Here is a 22,957-nt window from a genome sequence, read left to right on the forward strand (position 1 = left end):
CCCCCCCCCCTGCCGAGTGTATATCTTTTTGTGCACCGGGCCTCTAGTTTGTGTTAATAAAAAAGCATGGGGTCCTGAGACAAGGAGATCTTAGTTTCCTTTAACCTAGGCTCCTCTGACCCCCAAATGCCTTTCAAAATTATATTTTGTCTCTGGACTCCTATTTAATCTACGCACAGCCTTCTCCAGATTGCTGAACCCTTCTTAATGCCGGAACAAGAACCCCAGCACTATAGTTTTTATATATTACTTCCATTCTGTAAATATATTCAGATGAACACTGGAAGGCAAGCCTGATTTAAGAGGCAGGATCTCACAGGATCCCAAGTCTAATTACTTTTTAATGTATGTGGGGAAAGAATATGCTCAGTTGACAAAAAGAGAAATAACATGTTTTTCTTTAATTTTATAAAATCATTGCAAGAAAATGCAAATTAAAATCAGGACAATCTTTGTTTTCTACAAGGCAGGCAAAGTCAACTAAAGACATCCAGTACTGGGGAGGGTAAAGAAATGGATACCTTCTCATACACTGCTTTGAAGGGGTAAATTGGTCCTAAGAATTGGTTCAAATTTTATGATGGGTATCAGGCAAGCTGTTGAAAATTTAAAAAATAGGCCTATGTTTTGATCCAGCAATTCTACTAAAAAAAAAAAAACTACAATAAGGAGATAAGTAGGTAAGTGCACATATATACTTATGTGCAAGGATTGAGCATTATTTATAATAGCATATATAAAAAAATAAAAAAACAAACTAAATTTCTATCTGTGGAACATCAGAAAAATGGTTTAAAGTGCATCCATAAAAATGGAATAGCATATAGCCATTAAAAATAATAAAACAGCATCAGAGACTCTAGGGAAGTAGCTACTGGGACGGGTCCTGAATTTTAAGGATCAAGTTGAAACTGTTTAAGCTTCCAGGCAGAAAAGAACAAGATACCAGCAATAAGAGAAAAGTCAGATTGTCATCGGCTTTGGTGAAATACCAATAAACATTACATAACTGTAAAAGGCCAGTGCAAATGTGGCCTCAGACTGCTACATTGGCTTTGTTTCTTTGCTAACTATCTAATCAAATGCAAAACTACAGATCCACTGAGTCAATCACTGGATAGCTAAGTAAAGATAAATAAGTAACCAGATAAGATTAAACACCTAGTATTTTGGTGCTTTTTTAATCTTTTCAATGCTACTAACAACAGCTAACTTTACTGTTACTATTTTTTTTTCAGGATTTATTTATTTTTAAAATCTTTATTATTGAAAATATTGCAAAGGGCCTTCTTCCCCCCCAACCCTCGATCCAATTAACCTCTTCCAGGCCGCTCCCATCCCACCGAGAGGCCCTCACCATCCCACAATTGCCTGTGTCCACACATTATGCATATATGCATACAAGTTCATTGGTTGATCTCTTCCCACCCACTCTCCCACTGTTACTAATATTCTTACTATGTGCCAGGTTCCATTCTCAGCTCTAAGCACTTTTATTTATATTAACTCATGTAATCCTCTTAAGGACCATGGGATACAGGTACCATTATTCCTATTTTATAGATAAAGAATCTCAGACAGATGGGTTAAATATCTCGCCTAAGTTAGTAAGGGGCAGAGCTAAGATTTAAACCTACAGTTTGACTACTCAGATCATCCTCTTGACCACTGCATTTATACTGCCTCTAAATTAATAAGATCCTGATTTAAGGAAATACTAAATGCCTTTGTGAATTAGATACATACCTAGGTCCAACTATTCTGTGTTCACTCATCTATTTGATTTTTAAAATTACTATACAGTAAATTCTCCCCTTACTTAGGCTATATCTCATTTTAGGATATTTGCTTCTATTACAGATAGAATAAAAGATGATTCTTCAGAGACTGAATACTTGCTCACATAAGATTTCTACTTTATAGCTAAGACTGCCACCTAGTGGGCCACAGCAAAAATCTTTACCAATAAAATCGAGACAAAGAACTTTGAGGTGTAAAATACAAAACACACAAAAAAATAGGAAGACAAATATTAAGATACTAGAGGCCCGGTGCACGAATTCATGCACGGGTGGGGTCCCTTGGCTGGGCTGGCGATAGGGCTATCTCGCCCAGTCCTGATCAAGGCCAATGGGGGCCAGTCGGCAGGGGAGGGACCACGGGAGGGCTCCAGGGCATGTCCAGCCCTCTCGCCCAGTCCCCATTGGCCAGAGCCCAGCAGCAAACTAACCTACCAGTCGGAGAGTCTTCCCCCTGGCAGTCAGTGTGCGTCACAGCGACTGGTCGAGCAATTAGACACTTAGCATGTTACACTTTTATTATATAGGAATGTATCAAGTTTCAATGAGACTTTTCTGGAAACTCACACATTTTCCATAATTAACAAAAACTCAGGTTTTTTTTAAATTAGTGATTTATGAAATACTGACGCTTTCAACTAAAAGAACAGTGCCTCACCCCTGAGGTTCCTGTGGGTGACTGTTCTCTCTAGGGCCTTACAGCACTGTATGAAGACCATAATGACAATATGCAGCATGTTGTACTATATGTGTTCCCATGTCATTCCTTCCTCAGTCTATAAGTTCAAGGACAGAAACCTTATTCACTTTAATGTCCCTTGTATCAATGAATGACTTGAATGAAAAAGCGCATGAGAAAAGTTTGAAGAACCCTGGCCAGTGTGTCAGTGCTTAAAGCATCAGCCCAGGACCAAAGGGTCTCGGGTTCAATTCCCAGTAAAGGGCATGCAACTGGGTGCAGGTTCATTCTGCAGCCCTGGTCAGGGAGCCTGCAAGAGGCAACCAATCTATGTGTTTCCCTAACATCAATGTCTCTCTCTCTCCCCCTTGCCCCCCGCCCCCCCGACCTTCCCCTACACTCTATGGAAAAATATCAACTGAGGATTTTTTAAAGAGAAGTCAGAAGACAATCTATCTTAATTTTTCCCTATTTTATAAACATAAGCTGTACCTTTTTAAAAATCCTCACCAGAGGATATAGTTTTTTATTACTATTGATTTTTAGAGAGAGGTAAGGAAAGTGGAAAGAGGGGAAGAAAGGGAAGAGAGAAACAGAAACATCGATGTGAGAAACATCTATCTGTTGCCTCCCCTACATACCCCAAACAGTAATCGAACCCATAAGCTAGGCATATGCCCTGACCAGGAATCGAACCCACAACCTTTTGATGTACAGGACGATGCTCCAACCAACTGAGCAACCGGGCCAGGGCCATAAGCTGTACCTTTAATAGAATTCTCAACCCTGGCAATTTGCTCCCCGGGGAACATTTAGTAAAGTCTGGCACCTTTTTGATTGTCACAATTTGAGGAAAAGTATGCTACTGGCATCTAAAGAAGTCAGGGATGCTGCTAAACATCCTATAGGGTACAGTGACAACCCCAACACCAAAAAACATTATTCAGCTATAAATATCAATACTGCCAAGGTTGAATAGCCTGCTTCCTCCCAACCATCTTTCCTAGAAATGTACAAATTAATGAAAAATACCAATTTACAATGATAAACTGAGCCTAGAACCCAACTGTTTTACATTAAAAACTTATTTTTATATTGGTTTAATACACACTGGATTTTCTAGAAACATACAGTATATAATGTATATAGAATATATTATAATTAACCTTTGTAAATCAAAGCTGCACTTTGTATTTCTCAGATCTTTAAAAAGAATTCTTTATCACTTAAGGGAAATACCAATTATGACATACTAGAGGTCTGGTGCATGAAATTCGTGCGGGGGGGGCGGGGGGGTCCCCTCAGCCTGGCCTGCACCCTCTCACAGTCCGGGACCTCACTCCTTACTGCCCACCTGCTCACTGCTCCTTAATGCTGCCGTGAGCCCAGCTTCTAGCTGGAGCAGTGAGCGCACTGACCACCAGGGGGCAGCTCCTGCGTTGAGCATCTGCCCCCATGTGGTCTGTGTGCATCAGTGACCTGTCATTCTGCCCTTCGGTTGATTTGCATTTTAGGCTTTTATTATATAGGATAAGTTGCCAATGCATCACAACTGTATAGTCTATTTGTAGCCAGCACATTGTGGACCAAAAAAACACCACAAAAACAGTTTTATGAAAAGTAACTTCACAGGGTAATCTGATCATAAAGTCCTAACTGGGCAGGTCATGGTGGGCAATCATATAACTTCTTCAGTAAAAGTTTTATCTTTTGTCTTAAGCAGGCCCTGTCCATGCTTCTGTGCATCCAGGCTAACATACCTACCTCTGAAAGGCCTCTTATCAGACCCTTCCTTCTAAAAGTGAGACCACCCTGATGAAAACACCATCTTGTTAACTATCCTGTAATCCAACCCCCACCTTGCTTTCTCCTCCCTTCATGTATAACCTTCCTTAGTTCCAATGCATAAAAGCTGCTACAAACTGTCATTTCTTAGAAGAATTTTCTCTCAGTCTACTGAGATCTTACTTCCAGGTGTTATCTTCTATTTGGCTCAAATAAATTCTTATAAAAAGTCTCTACAGGTCTGGATGTTTCTAACATCCAAAATCCTCTACATTTAGCAAGATAAATGAGGCATATAATAGGAGAGCAATAGCTACATGTTGGAGCTGCTGGTGAACAAATAAAGATGAGGGAAAATGGCGTGCTCCAAGACAGCAGTCGCCAATGGGTGGTCCGTGGACCACTGGTGGTTCGTGAGGTCCGAAAGATTGGCGACCGCTGCTCCAAGAGACCATGAAAGATCCTTGCCCCTTCCCACGTATTATTCCCAATGCATCCCTCCCATCTGGCTGTTCCTGAGTTGTATCCTTATATAATAAACAGTAATCTAGTATCTAAGAATGCTCACTCTAGGGACACTCCCTCTCAGAAACCAGCCAACCTTCTGTGAGAAGCCTGAGTCAAATGGAAAAGCCCAACCAAGCTCTCAGCCAAGCAGTCAACTGCCAGCCATCAGACATCGTGTACAGCTGTGCCTTCAGCACCAGCTGCCATTTGACTGCAAACACAAATATTTAGAGATGCCAAGTAAGAATTGCTCTCAGTTGAGCCCAAACATGGAATGAAGATAATTATTAATAAGTTGTTGTTTTAACCCACTACCTTTGGGGTGAATTGTTACACAGCAATGGAAAAGTAGAATACCTTCTCATTCAATCACTTGCAGTTTTTGTTTAGTGTCTTTATCACATGTATATTATCATTAAGAATAAATTAAGCCCTGGCTGGTTTGGCTCAGTAGATAGAGCCTCAGCCTGAGGACTGAAGGGTCCCAGGTTTGATTCCAATCAAGGGCACATGCCTGGGTTGCGAGATTGGTCCCCCTTAGGGGACGTGAAAAATCTTAATAATGACACACTGGGTAGTGATATTTCATGTAACTTTTGTTTTATCTATTTTTTCATTTATGTTAAAACTATCATTTATTCTAAATAATTTAACAAAGAAAAATTACTATAAAATGAAGAAACTTAAAAATTTTCAGAGTCCTGAATATTGTGATACTTTCACAAAGCTATAATTTTATATAAAATAGTATGCTTTCTAAAAGTTGCTTAAGATTTTACAAGGTTTTTTAAAATAATACTGATGTATTTGTCAGTGAAGGCAAAAATCCCACTGATCTGATCCCATCCTAAGTGTGTTTAGCACTATAGCATGGACAGAATTATCTGTTCATCCCAATGCTTCAGAAAAACAAACCTCTAGTTCCCATCAAAAAGAAAAGAAAAAAGTAATCTCCCTCCTTACCAATATGATCATCAAATGAGCAAGTTACTTAAGAGAGTATCAGTCACCCACAACTTTTTCCCAACCTGCATAAAGTTTTCATATCAAGATATGAAGTAATATTTATAAAAATAAAATCATCAAGAAATAAACTCCTTTTTTGGTACAACTGAACTATAAGCATAAGAAATCATATAATATAGCCACCATGCTATATAGACAAGCTGCTATACTATGATTCCAAGTGCTACAATTAACCTAAACTCTTTCAAATTACAAATTGTGTTCTGAGAATCAATGTTAGGAGTTATTAGCTCTGTTCTAAGAGATGACAATGCTAAAAAATCAAATAAAAGCAGTATTATAAAATTTGAGTTATAATTGTATTATATTATAAATTTTGTCACCTTAAATTTGTAACATATTTGCAAACTAAAGAAAGTATTATTACAGAAAGGCTTACCTTCGTCCACAGAAAACTGACAGCTTTTATCATTGAAGAAAAGAATTTTCTTCTTATCAGGACGATTTACAAATAATATCTGGTCCCCTAAAGCCTTAAAGATAAAGAAAAATTTTTCAGTTAACTCCAAATTACTTTACCAACACCCTATTATTTTTCTTTCTTCCCTTTTTTTTTTTTTTTTTAACAACAAAGGACTCCCATTTCTTTTAACCCTCAATAAATCAATTTCAGTTCTTGAGTTTCTTGAGCAGTTCTGACTGCAATTAAGGGCTGCTATTTCAAGACCTTTATTCTTAGAGGTCTTCCAAAGTACAGAAAAAAATACCTATTTTAAAAGAAACCGAATAAAATTCAGTATGTGTGGCAATTACAATTTGGTCCACGGGACCTTTTTATTAATCTAAGAAAAATGGTGGGTTATTTTAGTGTTTTTACTTTTCCTTCTACCTTAAAATATTTTGCTACTTACTCATCATTACAACCTCAATTATTTCCAAGTATGTTTTAAAAGCTAAAATAAGAAAATGGAAGAATGATCAAATCACCTAGAATTGTAATGCTATAGTGAAATAGCCACATTTCAGTTTTCTTATTGCCCAAATTACTGCATCATCCAACAAGAAAATATAAAAGACTAAGGAGACTTCGTTGTCTTTCACCTTTCTTGAGCGCAACTGACAATTCAGAGTTTATTTTCTACCACTCAGAGTAATGACAAGAAAACTGAGAGATGTTTCATTATTATTAATGAGTGAGAACAAGAATGAAAAAGCCTGAGAGCAGCACTTTAGACCAGTGGTTGCCAACCAGTGGTCCATGAGTTCTGAAAGGTTGGCGACCGCTGCTTCAGACTCTAATGACAGTAAAATGCATCACAAAAATGGTCTCAAACTGGAAGTGCTTAGATGACACCATCACAGATGAATAATCTCAAGCTTACAAATCAATGTGAACAACATATTTCTAAAGACATAAAGGAAATAAAGTATTTTTACCCAGTTAGTTATTCAACAGGAAGGACTTCATCATACAATACTGTGTGGTAAGAATCTTTGCCATCTCACTTTGCTAAAAAGACATATAATAATATTCTTGCATCTTTCTGATGTTTGCCAATATATACTTGGTACAGAGGCTTGCTATGCTAAATCCTTATTAAAATGTTGAATAAATCTGTTTTTCACCATCCCTTTATTTTTATGTAAATAATTCATAACATGGCTTAAAATATTTTTGTAAATAATAAAGCAGACTCCATTGCACCCAGGTAGTAAGAACAGAATAAACATTCTGGGTTCAAACAATTTAGAAATAATCCCTCCTAAAAATAAAATAGGCTGTGCTTTTCATGACCCCTTAAGCTCTAATCCTTAGGGAACACAGCCACTAAAGATAATGTGTCAAAGTAACTTTACAACACAAAATTGTTTAAAATAGAATAAGCAATTACCAGTTGATGCCACTGTTCTACTTAAGAACGTAATGAAAAGCCTACTGCATAGTAATAATGCTGGTCCCTATGAAAAATGGGAGGAAAAAACAAACAGCAGGAAACATACCTAGCACTCTCACCCGTTAAGCTAGAATTCAGTAGTTCTATGTTTTTAACATCTATAAAGTACATAATTTATACCCTTTGGTCACATTTTATTTGCAGCATTTCTGCAGGTTAAGCTTACCAGTAAACTTTTTAAGTAAAAAATCTTAAAAGGGTTGGGCTTCTAGCAATGGTCAAGTAGCTCCTAAGGGACCAACCCAGTTTATAGAGTTTACTATAAACTCTGGAAACTTTTTCAAAAAAGTAAAAGTGCTAAAAGAACAAAACAGATCATATGCCACCCACTGTAGAAAAGACAAAGTTTAGAGTGTAGTCTAGCCAAGGTACCTGACCACTTAAAAACAAAACAAATAAAAACATTCTTTGGAGGAGTAAAACAGAATCCTGGGTCTTTATACTAATAGCTCACAATGTTCAGTAAACAAAACATTATCTAACAGAAATTTATTAGATATATGAAGAAACAGGAAATTCAAGAGACAAAGAGTCAGTGCAGACCAGCTCCAAGATGAAATTTGAAGAGGATTTTAAAGCAACTATATAAGAAATTATACTGAAAAGGGTAATGGGAAATCTGCTTATAAAGAATGAAATTTCAAAAAAGAAACCATAAAGAATAACGAGTGTATAAATGAAAAATACATTATCTAAAATAAAAAATTCACAAATTGGGCTTAACAAATTGGAAGTAAAGAAAAGTTAGTGGACTTAACAATAGATCAATAGAACAAACAAAAAACAGGTTGAAAAAAAATATATAAACAGAGCCTCAGAAACTTGTGGGATAACACGTAACTGAATTACCAAGAGGTAGAGGAGAGAAAGGAGTAATTTTTTTCCAAGAGGTAACAAAAATAATGAACCTGCTTACAGGTTAGCATCGATCATCAGTAACTGTGAAGAATAGAGACTAGCAGCCTTTCCATGTGAGTTCCAAATTTAAACCGGAAATGTAACCTGTATGACTTTCTTTTAAATTCTCACCCAAGCATATGTTTTTATTGATTTCCGAGAGAGACAGAGAGACATCAATGCAAGAGAAACATACATCAGTTGCCTCCCGTATTGAGCCTGACCGAGAATGGAACCTGCCACCTTTTGGTGTATGGGACAATGTTGTAACCAACTGAACCACCCAGCCAGGGCAAAACTTTCCAGAAACATTCTGAAGAGTCAAAAAAACACACACACAGCCCTAGCCGGTTTGGCTCAGTGAGTAGAGCATCGGCCTGCGGACTGAAAGGTCTCGGGTTCAATTCCGGCCAAGGGCACATGCCTGGGTTGCGGACTCGATCCCCAGTGTGGGGCAGCCAATCAATGATTCCCTCTCATCATTGATGTTTCTCTCTCTCCCTCTCCCTTCCTCTCTGAAATCAATAAAAATATTTTTTTTAAAAAAAAATCACACACACCACCACAAAAGGGAGCTGTCACAGGCACACAAAAATGGCTGTGCTCTGTAGCACAAATACAAATTTCAAATTTTCAACTGTCCTACCACAACTCCAAGTATATATGATGGAGGCTTTAAAAATAAAAATTTAGCCCCAGTCAGGTGTCTCAGATGGTTGGAGTGTTGTCCTGTACACCAAATGATTGTAGTCCAACGCCCGGTCAGGATTCATATGGGAGGCAACAGATCAATGTCTCTCTCTCACATCAATGCTTCTCTCTCTCTCTCTCTCTCTCTCTCTCTCTATCTCTATCTCTCTCTTTCTGATATTCTCAGGCGAAGATAAAATAAAAATTTAAAAATTCTTGCTATTTTTTAAAACCAAAATGACATTATTAATTCAAATCATATTAAAGCATAGAAAGAAAAGAGAAGTTACCTTGACAGCTTTCTGGGAATTGGGCAGTCCTTCCTCTATGTCTTCCAGAAGAATTCCTCCTAAGCCTCGCTGGTCATGCTTATCTAAGAGCCTAAGCAGAGCCTTCTTATCTTTTAAGTTGTACTTGGGCTTGAAGGCATACTTCCCATCTATTACTTCAATTTTGGGATTATTGACTAATGCCTGTAACAGTGACACAATTTGAATATATTAACAAAAGAAAAGCTCATATATACTTTCTTAAATTCTACTAATTATTTTAAAAATATAATACCCAATTAATGGCAAATTAAAAGCATCTTATGACTATCAACTGGATCTAAAATACTGGACATCCAGGATCCAAAATAATAGACTAGAGATCAGCATGGTGCTCACCACTTTTTATAAAAGAAACTTTATTAATTATATAAATTATTTGGATGAGAAATAAACCATTTTATCACAACTACTTTGAAGAAAGCTATACCCATATTCTTTTGGAAAACCAAAGAGGTAAGAATCAATAAAACAGCTATTAACATTAATAGACAAAGTGAACTGGGTATTGCCTACCCTATCCTCAAAGTTTAGTTTATTGCATATTGCCATTATGTGATAAACACTACCCTGGGATAAAGATATCAACAGTCAGTCTGCCCCACTTAGTATCAAATGGCACTAGCAACTGTGGAACGAAATGAAAAGGACCAAGTTAGTGAATATAAGAATGAAACTGAGTAGGAATATAGGAATTACTGAATATGATTATGTTCCTAGTCAGTTCTGTTGTACAGCAAATATCAGAAGAAAACTCTTTAAGAAAGAGCAACCCTGCCCTAACCGGTTTGGCTCAGTGGATAGAGCGTCAGCCTGAGGACTCAAGGGTCCCAGTTTCGAGTCCGGTCAAGGGCATGTACCTTGGTTGCGGGCACATCCCCAGTAGGGAGTGTGCAGGAGGCAGCTGATCGATGTTTCTCTCTCATCGATGTTTCTAACTCTCTATCCCTCTCCCTTCCTCTCTGTAAAAAAATCAATAAAATATATTAAAAAAAAAAAAAAAAGAGCAACCCTATTTTCTTTTGCAGTTGCCAGCCTGACCCTGAAAGGAGAACAAAAAGAAACAAAGAAGGAGGGAAAATAAAATAGTAATAAATGTAATCTTTAATATCTGTAGTCTGTGAAATCCCAAGATGAGGTATAGCAACAAAATTTAAATATGGATTACCCCTATTTGTATATCATTAATACAATGATAGTGATTAACTGGTTCATTTATATTATGAAAATCAAGAACAACATTTCGCTTGGTAAAATAAATTAATTGAATTATATTTTAAGAATTTTACATTTGGTCTTTAAAATATAGCACTGGTCCTAGAAAACAGTCTTCTTAATTGTCATTTCATAATTAAACAGAAAAGAAGCAAATATCTGAATTTTTTAATTGCTATCCATTTCCAAATTAGTATGGTCAGTGATTGGTTTGGGGTTCCTTTTCTTCCAATGCTGTGTTTACATACACAATGTTCATGATTATTCTTCCAAGTTACCTAGTAAAGGTAGTAACATAACTATCAAATCATACTAGTAGTAATACTATAACAAATATCTCATTGAACAAAATATCTTGCTATTCCTACAATACTTCATGCTTTCAATGTCCCAAAACATTTGTAAAAACAATACAATTTGCCAACACATATATTATAAATTCAGCAATTCAAAATAAGCAACAATAATTTTGTAAAAACTAAATGGAGCCTGGCCAGTGTTGCCAAATGGTTAGGCATCGGTCCATGAACCAAGAGGTCCCTGGTTCCATTCCCGGTCAGTCAGGGCACACGCCCAGGTTGTGGGCTCAATCCCTAGTAGGGTCATTCAGTAGGCATAAGATCAATGATTCTCTCTCATCTTTAAGGTTTCTATCCCTCTCCTCCCTCTCTCTAAAAAAATCAATAAAAACATATTAAAAAAAAACACAAACAACAACACAAAAAACTTGCTGGACCAGAATGGCTCAGTGATTGAGCGTCAACCTGTGAATCAGGTGGTCACGCTTTGATACTCAGTTAGGGCACATGCCCAGGTTGCACAATCAGTCCCCAGTAGGGGGCATGCAGAATGCAGCTGATCAATGATTCTCTCTCATCATTGATATTTCTCTCCCTCTCTCCCTCTCCCTTCCTCTCTGAATAAAAATATTTTTTAATTAAAAAACAAAAATAAATGGAATACAATGGCTAACTTTTTAGAACTTTTATGCTAAAGTCTTTGACATTTTTAAATAGATATGTAAGATTATATGAAAATCAAATAATCTTAAAAGATGTTATGTTTACAAAACACTCTATACCAATTCTTTTATGAAAAAGTAAAAACAATTACCAGTTTTAGTATATTAAAAACCCTAGTTACAGCATATATTTCATGGTAATCAACTAATTTTTTTTACAATATTTTAAGCCTATTCTTACCTCAGACATTAGCCATTGTTTCTGCTTGAGTCCAATATCTAAATGTTGTGTTTCATCCAAAATTTCTTCTAAAGTTAGAGGATGTGTATCTCCTCGCTGATGACGCGTCTATTTGGGGGGAGATAATATTGGAAGGCAGTTCTTCAATGCTAGATGCATTAAATAATAGTTACAAGTAAATCATTTCAGCAATGTAGAGCATGGATTATTTGAAACAGGACAATTATAGTGATGAAAAAAATGGACTATAAAATCAGACAGAACCAGGTTCAAACTCAGAGTTCTATAAAATCAAATGTTAAACTGAGAGAAAATATTTGCAACATTACCAGAAGCTAATCTTCCTAATATTTTAAGGGTTCCAAAAATCTAACAGGAAAATGACCAAAAGACAGGAAACACATAAATCACAGAAAAAGAAACGCAATGACCTTAAATACGAAAAGATACTCAACCTATACCAAGAGATTTTTTTACCTATTATGTTGGCAAAAATCCATAACTGATGATAAGGCTGTAAGAAAATAGACCCTTCACACACTACTGTTATGAATACTAATTGAAGAGCATTTGAAATCTTGCTCCCCAGCATACGTCTGCAGTTTGACTCAAATAAACTCATAAAACATTTTTAATACTGTTTTGTTTTGTTTTTTAAAGAGAGAAAAAACATCAATTTATTGCTTCACTTATTTATGCATTTTTGGTTGATTCTAGTATGTGCCCTGCCTGGGGACTGAACCTGCAATTTTGGTATATCATCGGGATGTAGCTCTAAACCAACTGAGCTACCTGGCCAGGGCAAAAAAAATACTAATTGATACCACTCCTAGGGAGGGCAATTTTATAACATAAATATATTTAAACCCTATAACCCAGCAATCCCATTTCTAGGAATCTGCCTTACATAGAAAAGTGACAAGGTCGCACGCAGCAGCATCATTTGTATAAGGAAAATATTAGAAACAACCCATGTGGCCGATTAAATAAACTAGCACATCTATGCTACTAGACAGATGTTAAAGAAAATGCAGATGTTTTCTATGCACAAATTTCAAAAGCTGTCCAGGACAAATTATTAAAAAACATATGCAGACACCAAATGTCGGTGAGTATGTGAAGGAACAGAAACTTTCATTCACTGCTGGTGGAAATGCAAAATGGTACAGCTGCTCTGAAACACAGTTTGGCAGTTTCTTTTGAAATTAAACATACTCTTTATTATCATATGATCTAGCAATTATGTTCCTTAGAGTTTACTCAGAGAAGATAAAAACTTATGTTTACACAAAGACCTGCACACAGATGTTTGTAGCAGTTTTATTCACAATTGTCAAAACCTGGGAACCAAAATGTCCCTCAGTAGGTGAATTGATAAACTGTGGTACATCCAGACAGTGAAATATTATTCAGCACAAAAAGAAATGAACTATCAAGTCACGAAAAGACATGAAGGAACCTTAAATGCCTATTAATAAGTGAAAGAAGCCAATCTGATAAGGCTACATACCAACTATATGACATTCTGGAAAAGGCAAAACTATGGGGGCAGTAAACAATTCAGAGGCTGCTAAGGGTTAAAAGAGCAGGAGGGATGACAAGCAGAGCACAGAGGATTTTTAGGTCAGTGAAACTATTCTGCATGATACTAACATGATGAACACATTCATTATACATTTGTCAAAAACCCATACAATGTACACCACCAAGAGTGAATCCTAATGTAAATTAGGGACTTAAAATGAGAATGATGTATGAATGTATATTCATAGATTTTTAAGAATATGGTGCAGGATGTCGAGAGCATGAGAGGTTGGGAGTGGCAGCAGTGAACATACGAGAACTCTGCTTTCTGCCCAGTTATTATAAACCTAAAACTGCTCTAAAAAAAATAAAATCACAGGTTGAGCATCGACCTATGAATCAGGAGGGCATGGTTTGATTCCTGGTCAAGGCACAAGCTAGGGGTTGTGGGCTCGATCTCCAGTAGGGGGCGTGCAGGAGGCAACCAATCAATGATTCTCTCTTATCATTAATGTTTCTATCGCTCTCTCCCTCTCCCTCCCTCTCTGAAATCAGTAAACATATATTTTTTAAATCTGCAACTAGTTGAACATCATAAACCAACAAAGCTTCCTCTGCTCAACACACTATGACAAACCTGAAAGATCCACACATTAGTAACATTTAAAGGTGGGCAAATTGTATCTCATACAGTTCCCTAAAAGCATTCCTTGACCTTTCTCCATATAACTTCAAAGTAATTCTCATTGACAACTGAAGAGTAAATTAATAAACTATAAAAAGCTTTTTTGTTGCTGCCTTAAGTTCTTGGTTTTATCAGATCTTCAAAAAGACTACACAAGGGACAGCTGAAAACTTTCCAAGAATCAATTAACAGATCACCTTTCATATGTATTTTTTCCTCTCTCAAAAGAGACCCTACACCCTCGTTCAAAAAAAGGGGTAAAACTTTCACTTCCACCCAAATTTATAACGCATTACCTGGAGGTGTAATAAACTCTAGGGCCTCAAAAAAAAGGACAAGTCAAAAAAATATTTGGGGAAGCTTTTATAATGATAACTGAGGTGTCACAGACTACCCACTATATAGCTTCTTGTCCTTTTCAGTCTTACATATTTTTCCAACAGTTCAAAATGGGATATTCTGGCCCCTAACAGGGCTTTCTAAATCCTGATACAGTATAGTTCATGGGCAATTGAGAGCAGTTTCATTTAAAGAACTTTGTCTCTTCTATCTCCACACACTCCACCTCCATGCTGTACTGTCCAAAAATGCATCACTCTTTGGGAGAATCTAATAAGAGCAAAGTAAGGAACCACTGATAAGAAACATCTAATAGCCAAACCGGTTTGGCTCAGTGGATGGAGCGTCGGCCTGCGGACTGAAAGGTCCCAGGTTTGATTCCGGTCGAGGGCATGTATCTTGGTTGCGGGCACATCCCCAGTGGGGAGTGTGCAGGAGGCAGCTGGTCGATGTTTCTCTCTCATCGATGTTTCTAACTCTCTATCTCTCTCCCTTCCTCTCTGTAAAAAATCAATAAAATATATTTAAAAAAAAAAAAAAAGAAACATCTAATAAACTCGATTGTTTCAAGTATTTAAATATAAGTCATTTTCCTCAGCAATTCCCAAAATTCACTCCTTGAATATTTATTAGCTTGAAGAAAAAGCACATTTAAAGAGCTGAAACAGTATCAAGTAAGGAGGCTGATTCTTTTACATATAACAAATATTTTCCAGGACTACCAAATTGTTCAAATTATCTCCATAAAACCCACAGACAAAAACTGCATACAAATTATTTTAGATTAAGTGTGAATTATTCATTGTGAAAGTTTAAAACCTATTTTGTCAAATCCTATCATGAAATTTTTATTCTAATTAGATGTAATTCTCATTACATCTTTTAACCAGTTTTATATTCCTATCTCCTATTACAAAAGTCATAGCTAGCTCTAAAACCAGTTCTTTTTTTCTAATATTTTCATTGATTTTTTTTTTTTTAGAGAGGAAAGGGAAAGAAACATTGATGAGAAACATAGATTGACTGCCTCCTGCACGCCCACTACTGGGGATTGAGCCCACAAGCCCGGCATGTGTCCTGACTGAAATCGAAACAGGGACCTCCTGGTGCATGTGATGAGGCCCAACCAACTAAGACACAACAGTTAGGGCCCAATTCATTTTTAACAATAGGTATCCTTTTCCATTAAATATACCAAAATAAAGTTATTAATGGAGTTATTTCTGAATCATTCATTTTTATTTATATGTAAAAGCTGAATATCAGGGATCAGAAGATGCAGGCACACACATTTAGAAAAGCAGTAACACACCTTTTTCCATATTTCTTACTTCATAATTATTTTATTATGTAATTTATAATGATGCAATGTAACATAAGCAGCCTATTTGTTTTTTAAATTATTATAAAAATTAATACATTAATTCTATTTGACTATATAATTTTCATCTCAATTACTTTAGAGGTATCTTTTAATATGCATTGTAAAATTTATTTCTCAGTAGTTTTTATATTATTTAAAATGTGTATTGCCCGGCCAGTGGGTCTCAGTGGTTGAGTATCAACCTATGAACCAGGAGGTCACGGTTCGATTCTCAGTATGAGCACATCCCTGAGTTGTATGCTTGATCCCCAAGAGGAAGCATGCAGGAGGCAGCTGATCAATGATTCTATCTCATCATTGATGTTTCTAATCTCTCTCTCCCTCTCCCTTCCTCTCTGAAATCAATTAAAACATATTTAAAATGTGTATTAACCTATTTATTTGAACTTAAAAGTAGAAGATATTTTATGATATAGCTAGTTGGTTTGACAATGGAGACTAGTTTCATTAATCGAGAGATACTTTCCATAAATCAAATAAGCTAAGCCTTCAGCCTGAGTTTTGACAAAAATGTATTTATATACATAAGATAAAAGCATTTTATGGAAAATTACATTGGCAAAGGTGTACTGAAATAATATTTTTATTTTCTCAACCACTTCTGAGTGTAACAGATTAAAGAGTGCCTACAGGGGAAGAGAGGGAAATGATATAATGAGGCACTTGCTAAGTCCTGGTCAAGCCTTTTTGATAAACTCCTAAAAACTAAAAAAGCCAATGGTTAAGGACCAGGTAACAAACAAATCCTTTAGCAAGTTAGGCAGTTCATGTTATTTTGCTTTCAACAAAACTGAAGGAGGGCCTAACAGAACTGTCAACTGATGGATGCTTGATGATAAATCACTGAGTTTTGGCATATAACTTACAAGATTTTGCTATCACAAAACTTCCATTAGAATATATATTTATATAACCATTTATTTCTCAGCACTTAAACCTATAAAATCTAAAAATAAGAGCAGAAATTGCTGCCAAATCCTGTTTCATTCTATCAATAATTAATTTATATCTCTCTCTCTCTCTCTCCAGATACAAGAACCACTGGTGGAAGAAGACAGCACCATTCATTTTATTAAAACAAAAATTTGTTGTTGTTGTTAATCCTCACTTGAGGATATTTTTTCCATTGCTTTTCAGAGAGACTGGAAGGGAGGGATGGAGGGATGGAGGAAGAGACAGAGACAATGACTGATTGCCTCACACAAGCACCCTGACTGGGGCTGAGGATCAAACCTGCAACCCAGGTAAGTGGCCTTGACCCAGAATCAAACACGCAACCCTTCAGTGTGTGGGGCAACACTATAACCGTTGAGAACACTGACCAGGGCTCATTTCATTTAAAAAAAAAAAAAAGAATTTCTATTGAATAATTATTTCAAAGTAAATTTTAATAAAAATTTTCATGTTATTCTAATCAACTGTGTGCTAATAATTATAATACCTCAAACCAAGGTATTTTTAATACCTAGAGTATTAATCACAAGGAAAACATTTCTAATCCTATCTAATAGACAAACATGGTAATTGACCGTACCTTCGCTACACCTCCCATTGGCTAATCAGTGTGATATGCAAATTAACCACAGACAAAGATGGCGGCTCATTTGCATACTGCAGGCAGGGCAGGACAGCGCCATCCTGCCTGCCCCGCCACCATCCAGGCCCGCTATTTGCCTCCTGGGGCGGTGGGGTAGGACAGCGCCATCCCGCCTGCCCTGCCGCCATCCGGGCCTGCTATCTGCGACCCGGGGTGGCGGGCATCCCATGTGCAACCCGACCCGGGGCGGCCAGGCGGGGCAGCAGCGATCCGCCGGCCCACCCGGGTGTCCTGTGTGCGACCCAACCCAGGGCGGCAGGGCAGGACAGCGTGGCTCCTGTCACCCCAGCTTCCTCATCACAGCTCCCTTGGGGGCCTAAGCCTTTAGTCGGACATCCCCCAAGGGCTCCCTGGCTGCCAGAAGGATGTCTGACTGCAAGCTTAGGCCTGGTCCCCCGGGGAGTGGGCCTAAGTCGATAAGTGGACATCCCCCAAGGGGTCCTTGACTGCAAATGGGCGCAGGCCGAGCTGAGGGACCCCCCCCCCCCGCGAGTGCACACATTTTTGTGCACCAGGCCTCTAGTCTATATATATAAAACCTTAACAGGCAAATAGACCAAACGGCAGAACATCCAAACAACCAGTCACTATGGTGTGCACTGACCACTAGGGGTGCGCGTGGAACATGGCAGGCGTCGGTAGCAAGCGGCAGAGCACGGAACATGGCAGGCATCAGCCATGGCGGGATAGTGGAGCAGGTAAGTGGGGGCGCCAGAACAAGTCAGGGCGCCGGTTGCTGTCATCAGGGTGAGCCTCTGGTGGTTACTGAAAATTCTTTGCTCCTGCGCACCACAGTCCCAACCAGCGCTCGCACCTGCTGATGGTTCCAGCCCCGCTCGCACCCGTTGCCAGCACCAGAGCCGCCACTCGCACCTGCTGCTGGCACCATCAGCAGGTTCGAGTGGCAGCTGCCGGCCCCGAATCACCCCTGAGGGCTTTGTCCACCTCCCCCTGCTCCTGAGGGGCAATCAGGGCAGCAGCTGCCACTTGCACCCACTGACGGCGCTGGCCCCGCTTGCACCACTGCTGGCGCCAGCCTCAATCGCTTCACGTGGTCAGCAGGTGCAGGCGGGGCTGGGCGCCGTCAGCACATGGGAGTAGCAGCGGCAGGAGTGGGGCTGCTGGCAGACAGGGGACCAGGGGCCACAGCAGGAGGGGGCGCAGAGGATGGGCCAAGACCTGCCCCTGTGCCCACCGCAGCCTTGCAGCCCAGTTCAAGGTGCATGAATTTGTGCACTGCGCCCCTAGTTTATATATATAATGTGTACATATACATAAATGTAAATAATTGTGGCAAAGATTTTCAAGCATAAAAATACATAACATTAGCATATAGTATAGAGGGAGTAACAGGATGGACCAACAAGTTCAAGGGGAAAATAAATTTCCAACCATTGAGCTTTGTTTTAATTTTTTAAATGTTTTTATTGATTTGAGAGAGAGATAAAGAGAAAGAGAAAGAAGCATCAACCAGCTGCCCCTGCACGCCCTCTAATGGCAATTGAGCCCCAAACCTGGGCATGTATCCTGACTGGGAATTGAACTTGTGACCTCTGGTGCCTGGAACAATGCTCAACCAACTGAGCCACACTCATCAGGGCTTTGTTTTTTATTTTTAAATTAATGATGGCATTTAGATTTTGTTAAATATAAAAAAGAATGATTTATTTCATTAAAATATTACAATATGCGAGAAATTCTATCCTTTGCCACTTTTGCTGAAAAATTGTAGTTATCAATTTAAATATGTGCAAAGGGATACACAACTTTTCAAAACTGTTTCAGGGAACAGGAGTAAAAATTTGAACACTGTCCTAGATAAACCAAATTACAGTAAGGGTCATCTATGTAAGTGAAGACTATTAGCAAAAGAGCAAAAACGTGACATTTAAATGTCAGTCTCCCTCAAAAGATGGACAGCCACAAGGTCATACATTTTTTCCTGGGTATTCCCACCTTTAGTGCTACAAGCAGTATATAGTGGGTTTTAAGAATTGTTTATCAGGTGGAATAATGGATAGATGAAATTAATGGTGAATACATAAGTGTCAAAATATAGTATTTGGTAATGGGAAATTATAAACCAGATTTCTACTAGAAATTAAATGGACATAGGCAGAAACTAAGACTCTTAAATTATGAAGTCTCAGCATAAAATCTTGATTTATAGTTTTTAAATGATAGCTGAAATTTGAAATAATTATAAATACAGAACTTTGACTCTTTTCAAGAGATACAACTACTAATTAAATGGGAATAAGAGTTTGCTAAATGAAGGGTACAAATTTGAAATCAAGTAACCATCCTAGTTATAAATTTTATTTAGTAAGTTAGGATTCAAAGCCTTTAGTAAGCCAAAATGTTATAATCATTAAACTTATTTCAAAAAAACACTAAATCTTCCATCAAACATTAAATTCAAATTATTTTGTGAATTAATGTTTTTCTAAGACCCTCAGTAATTCTAATTTTCTCCTCCAAGATGTAGAAAAGCCATCACCTCCACCTGCCTGAACTATGTAGTTTCTACTTCTCATATCAATGGAAGTAATATTCTCTTCTTAGGGGTTTTGCAAACAGGTATTGATTTATCCTTGAATTAATGTAAATTAAATATACTTAAGTGACTCACTGCAATGTCAATCTTCTATAATAATAAAAGTATAATATGCTAATTAGACAGGACATCCAAACGACCTTCCAGACGTCTTTCCAGATGAAGCCACGGTGGCTGAGGCAGAGGCAGTTAGGGGCGATCAGGAAGGCAGGCAAGCAGTTAGGGGCAATCAGGCAGGCAGGCGAGTGATTAGGGGTGATCAGACAGGCAGAGGGGTAAGGGGCGATGAGGCAGGCAGAGGAGTGAGGGGTGATGAGGTAGGCAGGCAAGTGGTTAGGGGCGATAAGGCAGGCAAGTGGTTAAGGACAATGAGGCAGGCAGAGTGGTTAGGGGCGATCAGGCAGGCAGGCAGACAGGAGAGTGGTTAGGAGCCAGTGGTCCTGGATTGCAAGAGGGATGTCCTACTGGATCGGGCCTAAACCGGCAGTCAGACATCCCCCAAGGGGTCCTGGACTGCGAGAGGGTGCAGGCCAGGCTGAGGGACCCTCCCCCCCCAGCCGCCGCACAAATTTCGTGCACCGAGCCTCTAGTTAGATATAAAAGACTTAAAACATTATTTTTACAGTTTAGAGATATTAATAGGCATAAAAATAAACTACATATATTGAAATATACAATTTTTTTAAATGTGACACACACACACACATATATATATATATACACACACACACATATATATAAATTTACTTCTGAAAATCCCAATCCCCTTCTGCCAAGAGATTAAATAGGATTTTTGTTATCTGAAAAAAGTACTTACTTTCATATAATTCACTATCTTAGCAAGAACGCCAAACTTATATCCAGAGCTTCCTGAAAGAGCTTTCAAGTTAAATGATCCATTGCTATGATCTGAAAACAAAGTTCAAAAAACAATAAGATTTTCATATTAGATGTGATTATGACTTGTAAGGAGCTAAGATGACTTTTTAAAACAGCTAAGATGGCTTTAATTCAGATAAAGATTTTTCTTGTTTGAGATTTTCTATCCAGTGAATTCTATACTATAAAACTTGGTGAAAAGTTAAAATCCTTGACTGCATAATTAACTATCCATTGTCTCACTAAGGATGGGAACAAAATATACATAATTCAAAAGCATTAAAATATATTTCTTTTGTAAGTACCTTTATCTCACTCTTTCCTTAATTCTGATTAGATTTCCCCCATAAATAGAAGCAAGACTTTTTAAACAAAACACAGTACAGATCTCAATCTGATCACTAGTGCTTTTCTTTTTAAATTTTTTTTTAATCCTCACCAGAGGATTTTTTTTCAATAGTTTTTAGAGACTGGAAGGGAGGGAAGAAGAGAGAGAGAAACATCGATGTGAAAGACACACATAGATTGGTTGTCTCCCTCACGCGCTCCAACCAAGGTGGGGATCTGAACCTGCAACTCAGGTACATGCCTTCTTCTTCTTTTTTTGATCTTCACCCAAGATATTTTTTTTATTGATCTTTTAGAGAGTGTGGAAAGGAGGGAGGAGGCAGGAGACAGAGAGAGAAAAATTGATGTGAGAGAGACACAATTGGTTGCCTCCCAAACCTGCCCTGACCAAGGACTAGGGATTGAACCTGAAACCAAGGTACGAGCCCTTCAACAGAAATCAACCCTTCGGTTCTCTGGATTGACGCTCTAACCACTCAGCAACCAGCCACAGCCAGGTAGATGTTTTTGATCTGGAATCCAACCAAGACCCTTCAGTGTGCCAGCCTAACATTCTAACCACACTGGCCATGGTGCTTTTCTAACAAATTTAAAACCATGAGAACTAAGTGGTTACTTCTGGGGATAAAAAGTTCAATTTATCACTTATGACATCAATTTCTGCTTTTAAGTGAAAACAAATGGGCATTAATAGAATAAAAACAATGATACCATAACTATTTTAAAGTAAACTTTAGAGATAAGTTAGGAATAAGAACTGTAAGTACTGCCACTGCATAAACCTGGATGCTTAGAAAGAATGATAGCATGAAACGAGGGGCAATCTGTACAGAGGATTATTTGTTTCAGAACATCTATCATTTTGTTGCATTCTTACAAGCACAAATCCTAATGCTACCCTACAGCACAAATGCATTCCTTTACTCACAAGCAAGAACTGGTAAAAAAAAAATTCATCATCTATACCAAAAAAAAAAAATTTCAGAAGTACACTTTCTATTAGCATGGCATCAGGTCAGAAATTATGAAGTTCCCATGTGGCTGATACATAAGAGCAGAGGTTAAATAAAATGGGGAGAGTCAATGTCTGGCACCAGCTTGGTAACAATAATTTAAGCAAAAGAATACATTAGAACAACCACAAGTCAAATGTAACAACTGTCAGAGATCCAAAAGAACAGCTTCTAGATGGCAATACTCCCTTGAGATTAGTTGAAAAGGCTTTATTGAATATGCTTTCATGAGTCTAAAATGAGACTTCGCATGCAATTTTCCTCTAAGAATAACTGTTACAATTTGGTAGCTTACTTGACACATTAAAGTCTACTTTACTAATGTTTCCCAAAATATCAGTAGTAAGAATGAGAATGCCATAGAGGTGTACTTTCCCACTCATTTTTTTAAATTATGAAATACTACCTACCTATATGGTTCCTTTTTCAGATGTCCAGGGCCTTTATAACAATAGTAGTAACTAAGCTTTATTGAACACTTACTATTTGCCAAGAGCCCTGCTAAATGATTTTTTCCATTAAATCCCTCCCCAAAATCACATTTAGATACTATTGTCCACTTTTAAACAACAACAACAACAAAAACAGAATGGTAAGTGGCAGGATA

The 22,957-nt window shown here is 37.8% G+C and overlaps 1 protein-coding gene across 1 annotated transcript in view; it reads right to left on the minus strand.

Moving 5' to 3' along the window:
* The window catches only part of GTF2E2 (general transcription factor IIE subunit 2), a 50,454-nt gene that overhangs the window by 5,078 nt on the left and 22,419 nt on the right, over positions 1-22,957 (minus strand). Inside the window, exons 3-6 of the mRNA XM_023751818.1 lie at positions 20,928-21,019; positions 12,025-12,132; positions 9,569-9,751; positions 6,120-6,269 (exon numbers count right to left, since the gene is read on the minus strand). Coding sequence (XP_023607586.1) covers positions 6,120-6,269; positions 9,569-9,751; positions 12,025-12,132; positions 20,928-21,019 — 533 coding nt within the window. The remainder of the gene's footprint in view (positions 1-6,119; positions 6,270-9,568; positions 9,752-12,024; positions 12,133-20,927; positions 21,020-22,957) is intronic.

This window comes from Myotis lucifugus, unplaced genomic scaffold, assembly GCF_000147115.1.
Source record: "Myotis lucifugus unplaced genomic scaffold, Myoluc2.0 scaffold_26, whole genome shotgun sequence".
NCBI lineage: Eukaryota > Metazoa > Chordata > Mammalia > Chiroptera > Vespertilionidae > Myotis > Myotis lucifugus.